Raw genomic sequence first — 23363 nt, forward strand, 5'->3', positions numbered from 1 at the left:
AAAGCTCCTTGTCTGCCCTGAATTCTCCCCCAGCTTCTCCGCCGTCCTCACCACATGTAGCCTAATGGGTAACTACAAGTCTTTCTCTGTTAATTATGCTCAATTATGCTTTCCCGTTCCTTGTGCTTTCCTAACACAAGGAATAGGAAAGCAGGTAATTTACACTATGCACCCAACAAAAGATTTGTACCTGCAAATATTGTAGCTTCAAATCAATTTCACTGTAGCAATAAGTTTGGACATTCCATCATCTGCTAAATGATGAGAATATTGGCAGAAAACCATATGTGTCACCAGGCAAAAACTCTGTCTGGTCCGCATGTTGTTGGTTCTGCATACACTATATACAGTGGTGTTATAAAATTCCTCCACAGCGCTGTAAAAGACTCATTACAAGTTATCACAAACGCTTGATTGCAGTTGTTGCTGCTAAGGGTGGCCCAACCAGTTATTAGGTTTAGGTGGCAATCCCTTTTTCACACAGGGCCATGTAGGTTTGGATTTTGTTTTCCCGTAATAATAACAACCTTCATTTAAAAACTGCATTTTGTGTTTACTTGTGTTATCTTTGACTAATATTTAAATTTGTTTGATGATCTGAAACATTTAAGTGTAACAAACACGCAAAAAAATATGAAATCAGGAAGGGGGCAAACACTTTCACACCACTCTATATGTATTGGAAATGATGCAGCCAAAAGGTGATGCCTATAAAGTGTACTACAAGAAAAAAAAGACCCTTCACTTACTATGGGCGGCACAAAAAATGTGAAAAAAAAAAAAAGTTTTGTGCACTCTAATAATCTATTTTACAAGTGTATGCAGTGAATATTTCCCATAACCCTTTCATGACTGTCATATATCCTATCCTATATCCATGATCATTAAAATTTTATTTAGATGGGAGACTGGTCATGAGACCTGCTGTGTCTGTTAGATGTAAGATTTTCCATTTTTAGACTCAAAATAGATGAAGATTGGGCAGTTCATGCGGAAAGATCATGCAGAAAAAACAATGGACTTCCAAAGGCAGATCGCTCTTTTATGAGGCTTTGTGTGTGACTTGTGTGGTTGTCCAATAAGTAAATCAGATTAAGTACATTATATGAGTCAGACTAGCTTAAGTTTAGCACTGACGTTTCAGAAAAGGATTTACTAATAGTGAATCACACAGTGAGTGTGTCTTTTAGTTTTTGAGAATATTAGATCTGAGATGGTATAGCACAAAAACAAAGACTATTTTAGACTTTTTTAGATTACAAAAAGATTTATCTTCATACTTTTGATAGTGTAAATTATCCCCAATTACTTAACATACTCTATGCTAAAGCATTGTATTGCACGTGATAAGTCCTAACCTTATATATATTATGGGTGTCAATTGTAATCTTTCAGAAGTCTAACTGGCTTACAGTTATAAGTGTTGCTGAAAATGCCAACAGCTTTCGCTTCCAGTTTTTTAACAAGACATATATTGGGTCAGCTACACGCAGTGTAATTTTTACTGACCTGATGACACTTTAAGTTAAGTCAGTCTGTGTGGTTGTGATGAGAAGGCAGTTAAACAGTAAGAGCAAAGAAAATAGCTCACATCACTTCTATTGTAAAGTACTCACACTGGCTTACTGTTATGCATAATATAGATTTTAAAGTCCTTGAACTTCTATAAATCCTTTCATGGACTTGTCTTTTACTATATTGTTAATATGCTGCCAAGACATGTGCCTGGTATAGTCCCCAGATCTACAGACTTTCTTCTGCTCACTGAACCAAATACTCACTGAAGCTTCTGCAGTTTTGATCCAAACCCAGAGCAGTTTAAAGACAGCAAGATCAGTGACTAGAACGTGGCCTTCTGCCTTGCTTTAACTTCAAGTGGGTTATTACTATGTTATTACTATTACTATTTTGATACTTTTACTTGATTTTGACTTTTTATCTAGTTTCAACTTTTATTTATTTTTGACTGTGCTTGTGTACATGGTTTTGAGCAAGTAGGTACTGAAAGTCTTGGTTGTCTCAAGACAAACTGGATTCTACAGAGGTGTTGTTCCTGTAAATATGACCCTCAAGGATACATAGAGGTTCATTAATGATTTTTATGCCTGTATGACAACTGGTTGGTCACTGTATACTGTAGTTGTTGTGGTTTGGTGTAATATATTGGCCATGATAGTTATTAATACAGATAGATAAACACAGACTTTTAATTTGCTCTCATTTTAGGCTGTCTCCTGTCTTTTTAATATTTAAGGAGTATTTGCTTCACGTTTTCAGCCTTGATTGTTTTATTAGTTGTTTTAGTGTAAAGTACCCAAGCTGTATTTTTTGCATAAAAGATTATTTTATTTATTAAGAGTTTTACCAGTGAGAATGTCTTCTATTTATGGAATAATGTTAGCCAAAAGGTGGATGTCAGAAACTCAAGCATCAACAAGTGTGATAAATGTAAGCATCCTTTACAGAATCATCAAACACAGTTTTGAAAACAGTATATAAAACACAAATACAGCAGTATATTTTGTCAAGCTTGCAAAGTCAGAAATATCACAATGGTACAACCATAAGTGCATATCAAGTTGAAGTTTGCCTTCACAAAGCATATGACTTACAAAAGCATACAATAGGAAACTTGCTTTAGGGTTTCTTTGAGGGGAAAACCTATGTTTTACTTACACAGGCAAATAAGGAACAGATTACTTGATCATTTACTCACTTCAAGAACTGAACCTCTTGTTTCCTTATTTGCTTTCCAGCCTGTTGGTGCTCTGAATCCAAAGCGTGCAGCATTCTATGCTGAACGCTATGAAACTTGGGAAGACGACCAGACACCACCTTGTCATTACAACTCCCACTACTCCACAGCTGCCTCCACCCTGCACTGGCTTGTCAGAATAGTGAGTAAAATCACTTCTTCAACCACCTTCACACCCATTATTGTACTGTGCTCAAAATCCTCAAATTAGTCAAGCATCTGAATAGGAATGAAGTCAAACCCACATCCTCAGACAGCTTTTCATTTTTGAGTCTGCATTAGTTGATTGTCACTTGTCAGACTTGATGATGCTGTTACTTTGAGGTCTGTCGGCTTCTGCACAGGAAACAGCTCGACATCTCAATTTGATTGGGCCTGAGTTAGACCAATGGCGCTCAGAAAACACATTTCACAGGCCAGTAAACCGGCATATGTGAACTAAATAAAGAGTGGCTGGGTAATGATTTACAGAGGCTGCTGTGACAGGTTTATGTGTTTCAGGCAACCCAGTGAGCGCTGGAGACATGTCCATCAAGGTTACTGAGCACTGTCCTCATTTACTCTGGAAGAGAAGGAGAAGGCACACACACACTCTCCCAATCTGTTCCCCACAAAACAGACCCTTTTAACCTGCATGGCTTCTTTGAGTTGGTGTACATTTGATTTTGAAGTCAGCTTATTAATTTGAAAGAGCTTTATGGGGAGTTCGTACTATATTTCTCCTCCTCCCCCAACTTTAGTAAAAAGGGGCTGATGAACTGAGGGAGCTCCCTTGACAGGAGTTAGATTGGCCTCTGTGGGTTTGTTCCCACAATCCCTTTCTTCCTCTGGTGAGTGATCCATCCGCTCCAACCGGCAATGGTCGCCATCTCAGGCTGAGAAAACCAAATTTGAGCCAATTATCATTATGGCTTACTGTACTCAGGAAGAACACTAATTAATTACCCCCCGAGGCTTGGATACAATGAATGCCTGATCTCTACAAAGATCCCGTAGTCTGCTGCAGAAAAGAATAACGAATGAAATAATGCAGATAATTCAGACTATTCACAAGTATATTAATAAGTTGCATGGTAATCCAGTAAGTTCAAAACAGTGCTGAGATTTTCATTATGTTGATTAGTTGATTGATAGGAAATGCAGATCAAGAGGGTGGAAAAGGTAATGATGACTTTAAATTTGGGTGGAAATCTTTGATCTTTGTAATGTCTAATTTGCTTTCTCTCTAGGAGCCCTTCACCACGTTCTTCCTTAGTGCCAATAACAACAAATTCGACCACCCTGACCGCACTTTTTCAGCCATTGCCCGCTCCTGGAGAAACTGTCAGAGGGACACCTCTGATGTAAAGGTGAGAATCACAACAAAAGCAAATAGTACAATTCATGGTGTACGTTTGTATAGATACACAGGTTTAGAACTGGAGACCTGAAAACAATTGGAAATGAATTCTGTGATCATTATTATTCATCGATTAACTATTCTATTATATATTTCCTTGCCACATACCTTCTTTAAGCTGGTGTTATGGACCTGTGGGTGTAGGTATCTAATTCTGAGAACAATGATAGTAAATATCAATATATATCTACTAGCAAAATTGCAACTATACAGTGTGTATAATTGACAATATAACCATACTAAGCTTCTCACTCGCTATGGTCCCCTCCTCAGCCAATGGGCCTCAACACCACTACAAAAATATATACCATTAATTATAAATGCCCCATTCAAACAGCGAATCACAAAGACCCATAGTGCACAGGGATAACCTAAGCACTTAGAAATGCACATTTGATTTATCTCATGTAGAAAACAAACTATCTCAGATGTAGGCTGATCTTGTGTGTCTGCATGCAAGCACTTATGAGTTTGAACAAAGGCTGTGTCTGAGAGAAAGACAAAGCCCTCCCTCTGCAAATCCACCGAGCAGTTACTGAAAATGCTGAACCCTGCTGATTCGCCTCCATTTTGCCCACTGCATAACACGCAGCAGGAATACGCACTGACCTCAAAGTGTCATATATTTCTAGCACACCCTGCATCGGGTAGTGTTGCCCCAGGCAATTAATAAAGCATTAATGACAAAAGCTATTTAAAATGTAGTCTTTTATGTATGGACAGGGCTTTTACTCGCCAGTATCTGGGGGAGAGCAGCCAACAATCTATGTGAGGCAGAGGCAGAAAGCTGCGAGGCTGCGAACAGCTGAATAGTCAAACGCCACCCTGTTAACAAATACAGCCTACTTTCAACTACTTGTATGTCTGCATGCATTTGTTTTTACACACATAAGATTGCTACTGATCTATTAGGAGAGGCATTGTACTGCGGAGGACAATGCTGGATTACTAACAGTATTTCATAATGTATTAGAAGCAGGAAAATATTACACAAGAGCTTGTTTGGTTTACTCATGTTGCAACAGGGGTAAACTATGAGGCAATGCCACTATAATGACTGATTAGATTATTAACATTAACTGTGATCCTTTTTTTAATAATCTAATATTTCCCTTCTTTTTTTGCATGCCTCCCAAATCAGTTTTCTAATTTTTTATATTTGTAAACTTGAACATACTATGTATAAAAAGGGCATTGATCAATATAATCCTATCAAAAATAAAATAAAATGAAAGCATAGGTTTCCATGCATGCCAAAAGAACGGCAGCCAGACAGACACACAAATGCCATTCACAGCCACCATGTAGCGACTGAGGCTGAGCGGAGAGTCTGGGGTTAAGGTTAGCTTTGGCCCAGTACACCGAGCGGGCCATCAGGCCTCTGATTAAAAGGCAGCTTGTTTTTACCAGGGTCTCTCCTTCATTAACCCCGGCCTCCTCCTGCAGTAATGAGAACAAGACCAAGGGAGGCTGAACCCCTGATGGGGATGACCTCCTAAAAGAGCAAGTCAAATGGAAACAATCCTGCGCAGACCAAGTCCTCACCTCCTTGACCACCCCATCATTATTGTGCGTCCATACCTCTCATTTATATCTGTGCACACACAGTTACGTTAAGCTGGCACAGCCAGAGAAGACTTTTCTTGGAAGTAGTGGGCGCACACATACACACACACTCTACCTCTCTCTCTTATATACACACACACAAACTGCCACCATGCTGTCTGAAGGAATCCAGCAGAACTCTGCTGGTGACAGATTTTGACGAACATGTCATTAAGGTGACACAGTGTAAAGCAATGGAGGCTTGTGTGATTGACTTGTTAGCCCATTACGATGCTGTTGCAGAATTAATGGCTGCCATGGGAGGGTGGCTTGAAAACAGAGCTGGCAGTTTTAACGGCTTGGCGGTGAGTTACGGCAGGAAGTTTACAAACGAAAAAGTGGAGGGTAAGTGTGGTTGCGTGTGTGTGTGTGTGTGTGTGTGTGAGAGGCAGAGGGAAACTGAGAGGAATGGCTACTTTACTCCCTTACCTGTCGTGTGTGGAGGGTGAAATGTGACCAACAGCAGACCAGCAGTGTTATTGGCCTGTACCATGTCATGCTAACTCGCTCTCTCAAAACCCAGTGATTTATGGGGGCCTAAAAGCTCTGCTATTATGTATCCCATAGGCAATATAAAACTCCATAATACCTCTGAATCTGACAAACACTGCATTCATAAAACAAGCCTGATACAAGGAGTTAAAATACTGTCTTGCACCCTCCTTTATAATCTCTAATCGCTAAGAGACAGACAACATTTAACTTGTCTTGTGTGTATGTTTTCTAATGAGGACACAGCGGAGGATCTACATTCCTTGTGTGCATATGCCTCATTGTGCAGAGGTTTTACTCACTCATCCTTTCTTAGCTGAATGATCAGGAGGATAAGGGATCAGTGGGGTATACATACAGTAATTTATGTTGTAAATACCGTTTCCTAAAGAATTTCTTAAATGACCATATCTGTAGTTCTGAGCCCTTTTGAGCCCATTACCTATCCAAAGCATGCCATAGTTTTTGGATTGACTGCTTGACATCCAGGAAGCCACCATTTTATTTCAGAGCACTATGAAAGTTCATCCTGAATTTAAAACTTTTTTTAGATAGGTCATCATTAAATATCATCTCCTTTCTTCTTCCTATTTTTTTGTCAAAGTGTTGGTTGCATGGTAATACCGTTGATAGCATTGCTAGAAGTGCTGTCTGTCCAAATGTTCTTGCTTTCAAGGATGGTATGACATCTAAATGTCAGAGTTGGCTGCCAAAGAGCATTGCGCAAGCTGTGTTTTTGGAAAAAGAAACTCAAACATGAATGTTGTGAGAGTTTTTAAACAGTTTCTGTATGTAACTTTGGCTAAAAATAAAGGAACCAAAATGTGCACTGTAGTGGATTGCTTCACTCACTCAATTCAAGCAAGTCTCTGCAAGTTGATGTTCACGATATCTAAAAGGTTGCCTGGAAGGTAAGAACTCAATCTAAAAACATATAATGTGCTTTGGAAAATGGTCAGCAGCAATATAAAGTCTACGTAATGTGTACTTAATGGGTTAAAAAATGTAAAAATACCAGTATGGTCATTCAACACAAGTGAAATGCCTTTAGGAATAGTCTCGTCTCAAAATGCAGGTAAATATTTGCTCTCTTCCTCAATGTATGGAATCACACCAGGCTTTATGAAGGGGGCTCCTTTACCATGCTGACTTCCCCTCCACTGCGAGGTCCTGACCTCATCACAAGAGCCCAGAGACCAGGGAGAAAAACCCAACTCAGTTCCAGTTTCATTTAACACACCTAACACCTCTGCCTAGAATAACTGGACTAGCACCTCTCACCGCCTTCTCATGGCCTGCTGTTTAGTTTGTTTGTGTTACCTTTCCCCTTGAATTCTCACTTCATCTCAGTGGGATACAGAGCCTTTTTTCTCTGTTTTTCATGGCTCTGTCCTCACATGTTATTTCTTGCACTTTGCTGAATTGTTGGGCGATTATATGGTGAAAACTGTGGAATTAGACGTGGTCCTGTCAGTGCGCTGTATAACATGAACACATCTCTTCCTTTAAAACACAGGAACTGATTCCAGAGTTCTACTACCTCCCAGAGATGTTTGTTAACAGCAACGGCTACCACCTGGGAATGAGGGAGGACAGGACCATGGTTTGTGACGTGGACTTGCCGGCCTGGGCCAAGAAGCCTGAAGACCTTGTTAGGATCAACAGGATGGTAAGGTTTAGGCATGTGTCAAATTAGCCAAAATCATACCTGTATATGATATTACTTACTTTATTACCCAGGTAAAATATTAGAAAATCTTCAGACAGTATTAAAACATTAATGACCAAAAATCCCACTTCATCTTTGTCTGTTTTCTGCTTTTCTGTCTCTGCCAAACATTACTTTATCCACCTTTTATTCCTTGTCAATTAAGATTGCAGTAATGACACTAATAGATCTTTTTTTTTACCAAGATAGATAGTTACAGTACATTGATTAGTGTCCCATTCATAGTAACAAATAATTTCATTAAATATATTTATATATTCTTCTTATACCATTCAGTAGAGACCATCCATGCACTACATTATATTGCACACTGTATCATGTCATGTTACTTTTTGTATTTAAAATACACTACAACATGTATATACTGTAGTACCATATTGGAAATCTACTATAGGGTGGGATTATGTAATTTAGATTGACTTTTTAAATGAATTTTTTAAAAATGTAGCTATGCTGCCTCCTTCTCACAGCATAAAATAAATCATTTTCCTATTCTTCCTTGTAACCTTCCCATGCATCTGTGTCTCCTTGTCTTATTCATGAAGCATCTAATAAAAGTGCACCGCTCAATACTAACACTGTACCCCTGACCCCAGTGATGTCACTAAAGGACAGGACTAAGGGCAAGTTTGCCCTATAGTGTTACCTTCTCTAATGCCGGGCCTCATGATTTTGGCAGTGTGCAGAGCCCTTTCCGTCTGCATGTATGTGAACGTCTGTGTGCATGTTTAATGCAGACAGCCTATCAACATGTGGTCCACAACTCCCAGCAGGTCTCAGGAGCAGCACGGAGACAGAAATGGAGATCCAACCTGTCTCTTGCCATCAGATATACTCTGTTCTCCCTTTAATCTGGAATCACTTACTGTAGAAACTCAACAGCTCTCTTCCCCCGTTAAACCTAATGAAAGAGAACAAAAAAATTTCATACAAAAACTACACGATGAATGGCCATTGCATGTGCTTACAACAATGTAGATGCATTTTGAACACATATCCAAATATTCTTTTTTTTAAATAAATCTTTACATTAAAAGTAAAGTCAGATTGTTAAAGGTGATAAAAGCTGCATGGTGGTGACTCAGAATTTGGGCAAATGCTAATTATTTGGAAAATAGTATCTTCAATACCCAGATTGTCAGTATACTGTACACAACATGCTGAACTTTCATGGCCTGGCTACTCATGAAAGGGAGAGAATAGAATAAGAATACAGTTTGTATTCTGTTACCATTTATGTTTTAATTAATACTATAAAATTCATAAAGTCCCTTATGAAAAAGCCCATGTGGAATGTAATCTTTCACATGTGAGAAAGATGATTTCACATGTGAACCAAAGATTCACATTTGGAAATGGCGTGTACCTTAAAATTCACTTGCGTTTAAAGACAGTATGATTTTCTGTTTTACATGTGAATGCAAACCTATATACTGGTATATAAAATTGAAATCAGAAATCAAACAACAGAAAATTTAATGGGTGAATTTATAGTCTCATTTTAGAGTGATGAAAAAATCCTCTATGATATGCCTCCACTTTATAATTTTAAAACCATAGAAACTTCCATAATACTGCTAAGAGGACACAAAGTTTCATGCATCTTATGTATCCTGAGGTTAGGGGCCACAGTGTTTTTGGACCAGAGGTAGAAAGAGGCTATGGGAACACACTTGACCTTTTCAGCTGGAGCGACAGAGCTGGGCTGGTCTTATGGAGGTGACCTTTCCCCGTGCTCTACCCACACTGCCTGGTGAGCTCTATTAGGCTTGTATACCGAGTGGCAGATTGGGGGGTTGAGGGGGAGATGCAGGAAGGGAGAGAGAGGCTAGGAGTTGTTATGGGCATGTCTGCAACTCCAAAACAAGGAGAGGATGACTGAAAATAAAAAGGATTACAGTGGATATTTTCTCACTGTTGAAGGATACATGTGTGATGTTACCTTGCATTGTTACATTTGTGGACCAGTCTATTCACATTCCCCGAGAAAATCATAGTCTTCTGCCTCCATTTTTTGGTCTTTCTTTTGTTCTGTTCCCTAGCTAGCCCACACTCTTGCTTCCTCTATTATTTCATTTCTGTCAGTGAATCGCTCTCCCTGCCTCCCCCTCTGTCTCACTCTTCCTCTTTTTTTCTTCCCTCCTTCTCCCTCCCTCCCTCTTCCTCCCACTTCCCATCTTTGCATGTGCCACTTTCAATTGTAGTGATATGCCCTGTGGCAAACTCTGCCTCTGTGTGCTTGAACAGGCTTTGTTGGTAATGGCTGTTATTCCTGACGCGAGGGGAGGAGTGTAAATTCCTCCAGCAAAGCCTTACACCAGTATGCATGGGAATTATATCGTACCATATTGTGGAACAATACATCAACCCCCCCCGCATTGCTTACATAGGTATATTTATAATAATTGTCAGCCATAAATCTTATTCCAAATTTCTCACTAACACTCCCACAAGAAATCAAGTCTCCTTTTTCACTCTTACAAGTGATTTATTAATGTTGCTCCTGCAGATGGCTTTACAGTAAATTGGATCCCTGTTAGTATTGAACCAATTTTTATGTCTCCATGCAAAGACAGTCGTCAGTATTTTGAATGGATAGAGAAATGTGATATCGGATGCTTGTCCTGAGTTAGCTGATTACATTCAAAGGAGAGTATCCAGCTTTCTCTTCTCTTCTGTAATCTTTATATGCAGTTAAATAGGTTATAAGTTATTTTTCCCTTAATTAATTTTGTGATGTTTGATGTGATGTAATGCCCTGGTAGGTCAGCTGTGTACAGTATGGTAGGCTGTGTTTTGTTGTTGTTTAGTGTTGTGTGGAAGTACAATTTGTGTTGTGTCTTTTGGCCAATGTGCTTTGTGCTGCTGGTATGCCTCTCACCTCTACTTGCCCTGTACTCGTCTGACAGGCCCTGGAAAGCGAGTTTGTGTCATGTCAGCTGCATCAGTGGATTGACCTTATTTTCGGCTACAAGCAACGAGGCCCAGAGGCGGTGCGTGCCCTCAACGTCTTTCACTACCTGACTTACGAGGGCTCCGCCAAGCTGGACAGTATCACTGACCCTTTGCTCAGAGAGGTAAGGCACTCACACACATTGCCATGGAGACAAAGCCCCTCTCGACTCTCTTGTTCACCATAGGCACGACTTCCTGCCTCTATTTGTTCTGGCATGTGCTGGAGCTCCGGGAGCATTCATATCATGCATCTGTCAATCAATTATTGTGTCATGCAAATGTAACCCGTGAGAGAATCAGGCAGAGCTGCTGACTCGTCGAGTTTGCTTTGAGATTAGCGTCATTTTGTGATGACCTGAGTTATTAATTTCCTCTCTCTCAGATAAACAGTAATCTTTTAATATCTGTCACATTATTATCATAAAACCATCTTAACATCTGTGCTCTTTTTGGTGCTAAATAATACACTATGTATGTTTCTTACCTCAATAAGATCAATGAATCTGACTGAGCTCTTTGATCAATCAACAGAGGTCACTCAGTCAATAGATGAGGGAGTGAATCTTCTTGTTCTTAACAAATTAACTGAATATCTATTAGCTCGACTGTACTACTTGTGAATAGCTTAATTGCATAGAGGGGAAAGGAGACCAGAGACTGCAGCAGCTGGCATGCATTGTGGTACTTTCCAGTGTGAGCTTGTCTCTCCCTGTGATATCCACCATCTGCTGTCTGCAAAACAAGTCATTTATATACTGTCACTTCCAGAGGCGCCTTTATTTATCAAGTGACCACTATGCAAATCACCTGCAGAAGATTTGGCCAATCTAATTACCAAACCATATTGTGAAAGGTTTGGTTTTCATCATTTTGAGAAAGGTTTAGGTGATGCTTTTTTTATTTTGCATCAGCCTGAAGGGTTTTTAGCTGTCCTACACTCTGCCTACTGTTACCCTGAGAGTTGACAGTACTGTTAGTTAGTTGCACATTAGGAAGCCTGCTAGTCAGACTCCCTAATTGTGCCCAGTCGATGTACTCGCTATTGTGACATGTGAATGTATTTGTGCTTGAAAGAGAAATTGGCTCAGCTAATTGCAACTGATGTAATGCTGATATGATGAGCACTAATTAAGACAAGCCTTCATACCTTCAGTCATCTTTCTTATTCCAGATGGACTCTCTTCTTGTAACATAAAGTATAACCTTGTATATCTAAACCCCATATACTAAAAACCTAGCACTATTCTGAAAATGCATTATGAACAAGTCTATTAAACAGGGCTGTTAAAATGTAATTATTTGATTTCCTTGCATATACAACTTGTGAAGAAGATTTACTGGCAATTCCAAAACAGATAAGTGTGTAGAAAAGAGTGGAAAAAAAAAAAATATATATATATATATATATATATATATATATATATATATATATATATAAAATGCCCAGTATTATAATTTACCAAGTATTTCTCCAGGCTGATCTGATTACAACACTTTTACTGTCCTTTGATGCTCTGTTGTGAAATGATTTAATTTAAGTTGAACAATTTCTGCACAGTCTATGTTAACATTATGATTTTGTAGGTTATTTCCTGCAGGATTTATCGTACCATTATTCCCATTATTTTTTTACTACTCCTCCTATTCCACACAAACCAGTCTGTGAGCTGCCTTGCCGAGTCAGTGAGGTGGAGCATGGAAAAGTGCCCAATGAATGTCTCGCTAAGACCTGCTGAAATGTGACGATTGACTCTGGGGTATTGATTCATTCTGGGCCTGACAGGTGAAACTGCAGATTTGGCATTAGTCACAACAATTAAGGCATTTGAAATGTCAAGAAATTAGAGGTCATGAGACATCATTTCCGTTCTTGTGTCAGACGGAAATGATGACACCCTCTGACATGCCGCCGGGCCTCTAGTTGAGGGCACGGTGACAGCTCTACTGGGCACATTGCCGGAACAGCAGTCCTTCTCTGTGATGTTCCTCCTGACAGCCTTCTCTTATGGAAAAACATGACAGCAACCCCTTGATTCAGACCCCGCTGTGTCACTCAGAAGTAAACAGACAAATTATTCATCAGTGGGACTCTATTTCTCCTCAGCTGCCACTGCCCCTCCCGCCCCCTCTGAATCGACAAAGACAACAAAGTCTGCTGTGGCTAGCCAATGAAGGGCTTTGAAGTAGTTGACATACTTTAAATTGAGTTCACCTTGGTATTCTCATAGTGATGGGACACAAGTGTTTAAATGCTTGACCTTAATCATAAGAAACTCCCTTCATATGTATCAGGCATACACATATAGCATATAGGATTCAGTGTGCATTGTCATTGATGATAGCTACATTAGAGACATCACCTAAAGGTGGACACATTGTTTGAGACATTTCTGCTCCCACATACAGTAGTGCACATTTCAACTCCCAAGCTGTCACTCAAGAAACACCCTCAGGGTAATTCTTTGTTAGTACTTAAGGATTATTATAAGTCCGGATATAAGCTTATCGTAAACAAATTTCCTTTGGCATGAAAAGAATGGGCAGCAGTGTCGTCACATGAGAAAGTAACACAGTTACACAACAATTACATTAATAGTTTGTTTATGTGTATTTGCATGTGCCTGTATGGTTTCTGTGCTGTTTTGATCTGTTTTATAATCTGTTTATGCTACTTAAAAGCCATAAGTACTGAAATGAAAGTAAATTAATGAAAGCAATTTGTTTCTGTAATCTACCGAATCTGTCAAAAGGTGAAAGGTGTAGCAGCTTCATATTTGTAGTTGCCACCACTGATCTCAGGTGTCGTGACTCAGCATGATCCCACGCTGCTTAGCGGGTCACTGCAAGGCCGTGTTTGTATTGTATCTGACAGAGCTGTTGTGTTGCTGCATTGCATGAGTGCACTGGAGGATGCTGTTGGGGGATCATCCTCCACGGACTCTCTCTGTCACTAGTTTGGGAACCAGGCAGCAGATAGAGAGAGAGCTGTAGCCGCTCACCTCTGAAGCCTTTTGCTCACGCCAAAATCAGATGCGAACAAAGTCAGACAGACAGACATGCAGACACAGTGTGTTATGATGGATGTTTGGTGCTCACCCAAGCAAGGCTGTTGTTGCTGGAAAGGGAGATCATCCAGATGGCTTTGGCAGTAAGTGTCACTTATCAGCCAAAAAGCAGAGCCTGAAGTGACTTAAACTAATGAACTGCCTGTTAAGTGCTCTCCATCTCAGACTGAGATAAAGATAAGTTTCTGACATACCTCAGAGAGGATTAGTGTTGAAGCACCTGAGAGATATTGACATGTTTTGATCATCTAGTGGAGGAACATGTTCTTGAGTTAACCTTCAACAAGTCAGACCCCCTTCCCCAGACACACGCACAAAAACACAAACACATACAGACAAATCCTCCCTCTTGCACTTTGGAAATAATTGTTGGACGTCAAGGTTGTCTAAGACTACCAAAACGGGACATGCAGCAGCCCTGTTTCCCTGGTAATAGAATCATCACAAGAAATATGGTGATGTTTTCCACATGGCCCTCTCAGCCTTTCTGATCTTTGTATCGAATTTCTTTATTTGAACAGACATTGTGACCCTCACCCCAAACCTAACCTTAAATAGCCATAATGTCAGTTGCTTATTACTTGACAGACTGCGTTGTAAAGAAACACTGACTAACACTTAATGGTTGCCAAATGTGCTCACTAACTCACATGAAACTTTCACTGCTGTGCGACAGCGCTCAACCGTGTGGACAGTGCCTTTTTTGGTACTGTGGAAGATAGGAAGTGACCAAGGGGTGTTGGGGGCGACTGTTTGGCTTGCAGGTGGCCTGTCCTAATTCAGTATCACCTCCAAACTTCCCGTTCCACATCTCTCTCTGTGGCATGTGCTACCCAATAGGTCCTTTTGATAGTGAGTGGTGTGTACAGGCGGAGGAAAATGAGGGCTAGTCACCCAGGCAGTCAGAAGGGCGGGTGAAAGGCTGAGCGATGTATGTTCCATTGTGCACAGTGGCATTGACGGACGTCTACAAGCTCCCCTCTGATGGTGGAAGTGGCTCCAGTCACATCAATCACTCCCACCGTGGAGTGCCCCACTTTCAGTCAAGCTCAGCAGCTCTTACTGCTTGTTTTTTCCTCTCTCACTAGAGGCAAAGGAGATCTATAAAAATGGAAGTTATTTTCTAATAATAGTAAAGCTTGATTCCTCTGGTGTTTTGTTGTTTTATTTTCCCTACTTAGGGTGCGACTTGTGCCGTTTTTAGTTTTTTCCTTTAGTCACAAGCATCCAGACTCACAGTTTATACCCCATAAATCCTCCTTCATCAAGGTACCCTCTGCCAAATCGCCCTGGTCTGCTTGTGTGATTTTGTGCCTCTGTTTCATACATGTGTGCATGGACATGCTTTTCCCCTTTGTTTCAAGCACAATAACATCTAAAAGCGGGCCGGCCTGCTGCAGTCCTAGCTGGATGTCACTCCAGGTTAACGTTTATGCAGTGGGGGCCCCTACGCCTGGAAATGGGAATGGTTAACTGAAGCATGTTAATAGGAAAAGGCTTGTCTCTTCCATACTAACACTTGGATGACTCTGCAGGCTGAGGGGGGAAGGGGGAGCACACAGGCGGATAGGGAGTGCTCCCCTTTCGCTTTACCTCCCCCCTTCCTCAGAGGCACGGCTGAGTTAGGATTTGCTTGCATTGTCAAGTAACGCATTGACCCATCACTTTGATGCATATTGATTGTGACAGCCACTCTCTCTCTCTTTCTCCCCTCTCTCTCTCTCCCGCAGGCCACAGAGGCGCAGATCCAGAGCTTTGGACAGACGCCATCTCAGTTGCTTATTGAGCCACATCCTCCACGCAGCTCTGCCATGCACCTGGTGAGAGCAATGAGCATGCTGGGAAAATTCCCTGCACCTCTGGTGTTGGTGGTGTGTGTGAGTGAGGATGTGTGGACCTGTGCGAGCCTGGATGGTGTGTATTTGCGTGCCTGTGTTTGTAGGTAGACACAAGATATGAGATAGATGTCCCTGATTTCTCATGTCTATATATTTCTTTCAATCCACTCTTTTATAACAAAACATACATTTTTCAGAGGGTTTACCTCATGTAGGTCATAGACCCGCAATATAACAACACATTTTCAGTACCAGTTGTCTGCACTGTTATATAGCTGTTACTGCCTACTAGCAGTGCAAAGGGAAGAGTGCTCCCTACTGGCCTAGTAGCTCCCCTCTTTCTGCTGTAAGCTGTTCTTCCCTGTCTAATCCATGTAATAGCCAGACTAGTCCTCATTATCCCCACATGGCTCTCTCTGTTTCGCTCTCCCGACAAGAAACTTTGTAAGGCAGATCCCTTTGAGACCTTTTAGTTAAATTTTCTACTTTTGCAACAGATGTGAATGTTTTCATCCACTTCTGTCAAAATTCTAAAATTAGGGTTGAGATGAGAGCTGAAACTGGTTCAAAACTCAGAGTAATGTCAGGATCACTATCTCCTCCATTACTTTTACTCCTGCTATGCATGTAGGTTAACCCAGGGTTGTAAAGGTTGAGCTGAATTTTACAGTGGTAAAATAAGCACATCTTCAAAAACTCATGCAATCTCTTTTAATGCTTCTTTTTTTGTGGACCAAACAAATGTGTATCATGTATGCACCATCTCATGTGTACAGCCTACTTCATTCCAGTTTTCCATGTCTTACCCTTGTCTGACCAGTCCCTTGTCTGACTGTGCATGAAGCTCTCCTCTGTGTCTGAACCTAGTTTTTCCTCCAACCTCCACACTAATTGCCTCTTTCCATCTTTTCATACCTCTTCTTTTCATCTTCTGCATCCCCTGCCTTCCTGCTCCTTCCCCTTCCTGCTCCTCTTTCCTTGTACTCCTCCTCCTCTCCCACCATCACATCCCACCATCCTTCCCCACACTCCGTCTTTTCTCTCTTCTACTCAATAGTGTTTCCTTCCACAGAGTCCTCTCATGTTCAAGGACCAGATGCAGCAGGATGTAATCATGGTGTTGAAGTTTCCATCCAATTCGCCAGTAACACATGTGGCTGCCAACACCCTGCCCCATCTTACCGTACCTGCTGTGGTCACTGTCACCTGCAGCCGCCTATTTGCCGTCAACCGATGGCACAACACCGTTGGTGAGTGGAGCTCAACGCGCATGGCAAGTGATATGTTCAAACATACACATATGCCCTTGGAAAAAAAATGTGCCATGCCACATGTGATACCTACCACAGCAGAGGCCCTGTAAAATCACTTCATCACCGTCACACACAAACCTGCCCAACGCTCATAATAGAGCTTAAGCCAGCTGGCTATGTGAGAGGCTAGCAACTCCTCGGTAAGCTGACCATGAGTGTTTCCACATGTTCCCTTTCAGACATGTGTGAACAACATTACCCGCAGAGCCCCTCCCTGAGAATCAGCCTCACCTCAGGGTCAGAGGGCCAAAGCAATGGTTACTAGGAAATTAGGCCGCGACTGCACCACATTCTCCTCACACGTCCCCATCTGTCACCGTAGAAACACACTGAGCTCAGGACCAATCCGCACTGTGTGGCTGCTCTGGCTGCTCCCATACTAATGATCACAGCTGCAGCACCCTTGCCATCCTGTCGGAGAGGAGGGAAATGTGTTTTTTTCAAAATAATGATCATAATAAGGCCTCCATATTTTCAGGCATGTTGCTGTTTCAAAACTGATTGCATGGATAAAATGTCTCCATTCAGTTTGACACTGGGGAAAAAAAACCCAGCTCAGTAAGACAGATGGAAATCTTTCTGATGGACTTCCAGTACTTCCTTCTCCTGGAAGAGACTATGAATTAACTTTGGCTCTGAAAAGGTAAGAAATAACCTCAATGATTAATTTCCTTATGTATCCCTGCCTGAATCCAGGTCTCCGAGGAGCACCAGGCTACTCTTTGGAGCAAGCCCATCACCTGCCTATAGAGATGGATTCTCTGGTTGGTGAGTACGCTTCCTTGTTTTGAATGGAAAATACAGCATCAAACAAAAAAAAATAGACCCTTGACTTTTATATACGTTTTAGCTGTAAGGGTCTCAATTAATAACTGAAAATTTGCTTGTAACACCTCAGGTATTGACATGTGTTCTGTTTTCCTTTCTTTTTTTTCACAGCCAACAATACTGGAAGCAACAAGCGTCAGATCACAGACCTAGTGGACCAGAGCATCCAAATCACCACACACTGTTTCGTGGTGACAGCTGACAACCGCTACATACTGGTGTGTGGCTTCTGGGACAAGAGCTTTCGTGTGTACTCCTCCGAGACAGGTAGGTTGCAGTGTAAACTCTATTTCCTATAGAGGTGTGCACTGATGTGTGGAGGACTGAGCGCTATGATGGGAATAATACAGTATTGTTGCTGCTCTCTCCTGACAAGCCTTGTAGAAAAATGGATGACTATACCGTGATACACTGGAACTCACTGATAGTATTTAAAAAAAAAAAGAGAGAGAAAGAGAAAAGGTAATTTCCTTTCCATTGATAATGATTCAGTGGGATGATAATGTCGGCAACATACCTGTTTAATTATATAAATGATTATCACTGCAGCTTGACAAGTGCCGTTTAACTCATTGGTTCCAAATGTGGTGGTCAGGTCTGCCCCAAGGGGTCCAAGATGAATCTGAGGGGTGTTTTCTCTTATAAAAAATCCAGGCCATAATCTTTGATTTGGCTCACAAGCAGACACTGTTTCACAAGCCAAAAAGGGTCCACTGATTCAACTATATTGGAAATATTTTTCCACTGTTTCATACAATACTCCCATGACTACAGTCAGTGGGGGTTTGAAAACACAGCCGGCTGTAGTTTTACCATGTTTCATTTCAGGAACTTCTGACTAGCAATTTTTGCCAACACCAAAAACATGTTTGTTCATATTTTCTTTAGGCAAGCTGACCCAGATAGTTTTTGGCCACTGGGACGTGGTGACATGTCTGGCCAGATCAGAGTCTTACATTGGAGGAGACTGCTACATAGTCTCTGGGTCCAGGGATGCTACACTTCTGCTGTGGTATTGGAGTGGACGGCACCATATTATCGGCGACAACCCAAATAACAGTGAGTAAGAGTACGCATGTGCCATGCACACACACGCACACAGAGAGTATACAGTAGCATCACCCTCTGGACAAAGTTACAGGAATCTTTTTACACTGTTTAGTATTTCACCTATGAAATATACTCCTTTGTTGCTAAGTAAAAGCCTGTAAAGGTGCATGAGTTCATTGTTAGTAATTTAAAGACGTTATATAGGAAGCAAGAGTCTTTGATCAATCAAATCAAATAATGTGGGACAGGGAGAGGATAATTTAACTGCACTGTAGCTGTGATATATTAGTGATTCACTACATTGAGCTGTGCTGCTTTCAAGTAGAGGACTCCAGATGTCTTGGCATTCAAAATAGTAGACCCCAGTGTGTGATTTCTGCTACTCAGTTCATTTAGTTGCTCATTCTCACTGATTGTCTGTTTTCAAAACAATCCATCAGGGTAGGGGAAGCAGACATCACAGTACTGTACAAGCAAGGAGTGCCATATATAGCGTGGAATTGAAAAACTGAAGATGAGGAAGGGAGTGTGTTTTTATTTTATTTCTGGATGACAACACAATGTGTGTGTGTTTGTGTGTGTGTGCTAGAAGATCTTGTGTTTCCAATTGTCACAGATTCTAGGAGCTCCAGATTAGTTGCAAGTGTTCCCTAATTAACTTCACCAAGGCTCCGACAGTTAATTAAGAATTTCAGCTTGGTTGCCTCCAATTAGCATGGGGCAATAGCACTTGTGTTACTGCAGCAGAAAAACAGTATCCCCCTGATATTCACGCTACTAGTGCTTACAATGCATCTTCAACGAACAAAAGGGAAGGAAGCAACATAGCTCATCTCAAGAAACAAAAGACAGGATGTGTTTTCACTCAATCAAATAATTTCCAATCTCTTATCAATATCTCACCAATATATCATGATGCCAGAAACACTGTGGAGGCAGCAGATAATAATCTAGCTTGGTTCAAGAATGCAGAGAGGTGCACTAGAGGTGTGGGAACCTGAAGTTTGTTTGTGAAGGAACAAGGACAGTGCCCTGGAAAAATGACTCAGAATCTGCTAAAAACTTCACATACTGTATGTTTGACACAGCATTATACAAATCTCTGCAGCCAGCCAATATCAGTCATGTTCAAATATAGATGGCAGGCATTTGCAAAGACCCTCAGGGATAAACCACTACCACCTTTTCATATCTTCACACTTGAAGTCCTCTTTATTCTCTTACTTACTGGCTTATTCATTGAACAATCTTTTCCACAAGTCTCATTCTAGGGATTTCATGCCTATTGTATTTTCTATAATGCTGGTTGAAGGTTGTGTGAATATGTAGCAGCAGCAGCCCTCTGGATCACTGCTCCCTCATACCGCAGATGCGGCATGCCCAAAAAATTGATTTCACCCGCACCCCAAAAGGCTGCATGTGTCTTAAATGTGTAATAATTAAAATAACTTCCAGCTCAATCATGGCCCTGCCTCTCAGACTTAGGATATTTGCACCGGGTAATTGTAGTGGCTGACTTTGGCTCGTCCCAAGGGCTAGGAGAGGGTGGGGGGGTATGCAGTGCAGGCTGATTGAATCTTTTGTCGGGTAGGTGAGCTACACAAGGTCCCTTTTTCCCCCTGGAGGCTTTTTCTGACACTTGTCCTATTCAGCCCCCCTCAGCAATGGGTGCTGGGACTGACAGCGCCGCTCAGGTCCTGGTCTCTAAGGGACTATGCTGCATCGATCACAGTCCAGCTCACTGACTGGACTGCTACAGCTGCAAAGACGATATGCCTGAGCTGGAGGAGGAGATGATTGGGGGGTTGGGTCTGACACATGTCCAGAGCATCTATCAGGACTTTACTGTCATCTAGGTGGATAGAGAAACTTTTACTGAATTGGCTGAACTTTGAGTCATGTGTGGAAACCAACTGCCACATAGTACCGTATATTCAGTGGTATTAGTTTGACATGAATTTGCCATCACAAGTGGGCTGAAAGGTGGTACGTAAACCTAAATAAATTCAAATAAAAAGAATGTTAAAATCATTTATTAAAATAAATAAAATTGTGGGTGCCTAAAGCATTATTTTTTTCAGTTGACCCAGAATTCCTATCTACCTTCTTCTTCCTTTATGATTTAATACTTCATATTAATGTAAATTTTAGACTGTTTCTCTGCTTTTGATTGGCTGCGTTCGTTCAGCATTTCCTTGTTTGTTGTCAAATACAGATCATTTCCACTGATTACATTAATATAGTGATGGATTCAATGGGTCCAACTCTCTATAAGACAGCAGTATTTAGGGACATGAGGGTTTATTCAGTATTGGTGATCAGTACATTTCAGTAAGAGTGCTGCTTTCATACTTCTCTTCAGTCACCATTCTGGCAGTACCCAAGGTAGGCTCTAGTTGCCGTGAAACTCCCCTCACTAACCTCTCCCCTGGCCATCATCAATCATGTGACACACGCAATGAAATCAAGTGGCTCGGTTGCCATCAGTGGGCATCCCTGCATTTACATGACAATTCAAAGGGACCTCCCTGCTAGCAGATGTGTGTCACAATCGCTATGCTTGTGTTTATATGATTTTATTGCCTGATGGAGTGGTGGTTAGACCATTGCACTGAAATCCCAATTCAGAAATGCAGCATTTTGACTGGTAAATTTAGATTACCAGTCAATATGCTCTTCAGGTATTCAGATTGTTAATTTGATGTTTTCAGAGTCAGACAACAGGATCTAATCAATTAAACCAAGTAATGTGTTTTATGATATTGTGTATCTGTCATCTTTTAGGTGACTACCCAGCTCCACGAGCAGTTCTTACGGGTCATGACCAGGAAGTTGTTTGTGTGTCAGTTTGCGCAGAGCTGGGCCTGGTCATCAGCGGCGCCAAAGGTCAATGTACTTTTCTGTCTTCCTTCCATGTCAAGCCTATCACTGAGCATGCACAGTAGTACTGTAGAAGTTACATTGTTTGATTTTATAAAGACAGAATAGTGGATTTCTTTCCTTAAGCACAGTTTGCTCACACTTGTGTATTTATGTCTGTGCATGGTTTGGCAGAGGGTCCATGTCTGGTCCACACCATCACAGGGGATCTGCTGCGGGCTCTGGAGGGGCCAGACCACTATCAATGTCCACGGGTCATCTCAGTGTCCAGCGAGGGCCACTGCATCATCTACTATGAGAGGGGCCGCTTCTGCAACTTCAGCATTAATGGAAAACTGCTGGCACAGATGGAAGTCAATGATTCCATCAGGGTAAGCTGACTTTTTGACACCAGTATACTCCATAAGAGATGTGGATATATCTTTGTTCATCTGCAGTCTTAAATACTTAAAGATTTGCAGCTGCCCACTATTTCAATCTTTTAAGTACATAAGCTTTGATTCAAATACTGAGTCATTTTGCAAAAGTATTTCATGTCCAGTGATTGTCATGTTGTCAAAAAGGCCAGAAGGGATTCAGAGAACAGAGCGATCTGACTGATACAGTATGTTTGTTTGTGAATTAAGTATTTTACATGGCCTGGAACATAGTATACAGTCCAAAACATCCTTTAACAGGAGAAATTAAAGTTGCCCCTGTCAGGTTTTAAGATATAAATAATATCATAATTGTATAAATATTAATATTAATACAATACTATATATTAATACTTTTACATGCTGCAGCAAGACAACTTTTCCTAGAAGGGACAATAAACGTTAAGTTGGAAGTGACATGTTGAACCCCTCTCTATCCCTACTGTAGGCTATTCTCCTGAGCAGTGATGGCCACAACCTGGTCACAGGTGGGGATAACGGTGTGGTGGAGGTGTGGCAGGCCTGTGACTTCAAACAGCTCTACATCTACCCTGGCTGTGATGCTGGCATCCGAGCCATGGATCTATCACACGATCAAAGGTCAGAGCAGGCAGTTGTATGGTAGCAATGTTGAGGCAACAGAGAGAGGAGACAATGTATACAGAAATTAATGAACTGTCTCACACTCATCATATAGAGGTACATTTACTGTTTTAAAAAGGTCCTCTGATGAGGTGAATCCAGGACATACACATTAACCCTTATTGATTTCCTGTAATGAATCTATACCAATCACAAAAGACATATAGGTAAAGAGAAAGAAACAAAGATTTTTTAAGCTCTGAAGTAAAATGAACTGCAAGTCATATCCAAATGGTCTGTTCATTTTCATGTATGATTAGAATTAGACAGTCCATGTTGGCTCTGCTTAGCTTTACAGAATCATTGTGTGGGCTTGCCTGCGTAGGTTCGCTTAGTGAATCCATGTTTGTGTGCATGCACACTATGTGGAGGCTTAAGTAAAAAGCCTTGTGTTTC

The 23363-nt window shown here is 41.1% G+C and overlaps 1 protein-coding gene across 12 annotated transcripts in view; it reads left to right on the forward strand.

The window, feature by feature from the left end:
- Positions 1-23363, forward strand: part of nbeab (neurobeachin b) — a 198556-nt gene that overhangs the window by 172265 nt on the left and 2928 nt on the right. For 10 of the 12 annotated variants that reach the window (XM_044201438.1, XM_044201426.1, XM_044201429.1 and 7 more), the window contains 12 exons: positions 2757-2897; positions 3985-4104; positions 7768-7920; positions 10890-11057; positions 15731-15820; positions 16896-17088; positions 17848-17919; positions 18091-18246; positions 18868-19038; positions 21814-21915; positions 22084-22280; positions 22774-22925. In XM_044201438.1, coding sequence (XP_044057373.1) covers positions 2757-2897; positions 3985-4104; positions 7768-7920; positions 10890-11057; positions 15731-15820; positions 16896-17088; positions 17848-17919; positions 18091-18246; positions 18868-19038; positions 21814-21915; positions 22084-22280; positions 22774-22925 — 1715 coding nt within the window. The remainder of the gene's footprint in view (positions 1-2756; positions 2898-3984; positions 4105-7767; positions 7921-10889; positions 11058-15730; positions 15821-16895; positions 17089-17847; positions 17920-18090; positions 18247-18867; positions 19039-21813; positions 21916-22083; positions 22281-22773; positions 22926-23363) is intronic. The other 2 variants (XM_044201427.1, XM_044201431.1) reach the window with 1 other exon arrangement.

The sequence above is a fragment of the Siniperca chuatsi genome, linkage group LG7 (genome assembly GCF_020085105.1).
Source record: "Siniperca chuatsi isolate FFG_IHB_CAS linkage group LG7, ASM2008510v1, whole genome shotgun sequence".
In the NCBI taxonomy this organism is placed as follows: domain Eukaryota; kingdom Metazoa; phylum Chordata; class Actinopteri; order Centrarchiformes; family Sinipercidae; genus Siniperca; species Siniperca chuatsi.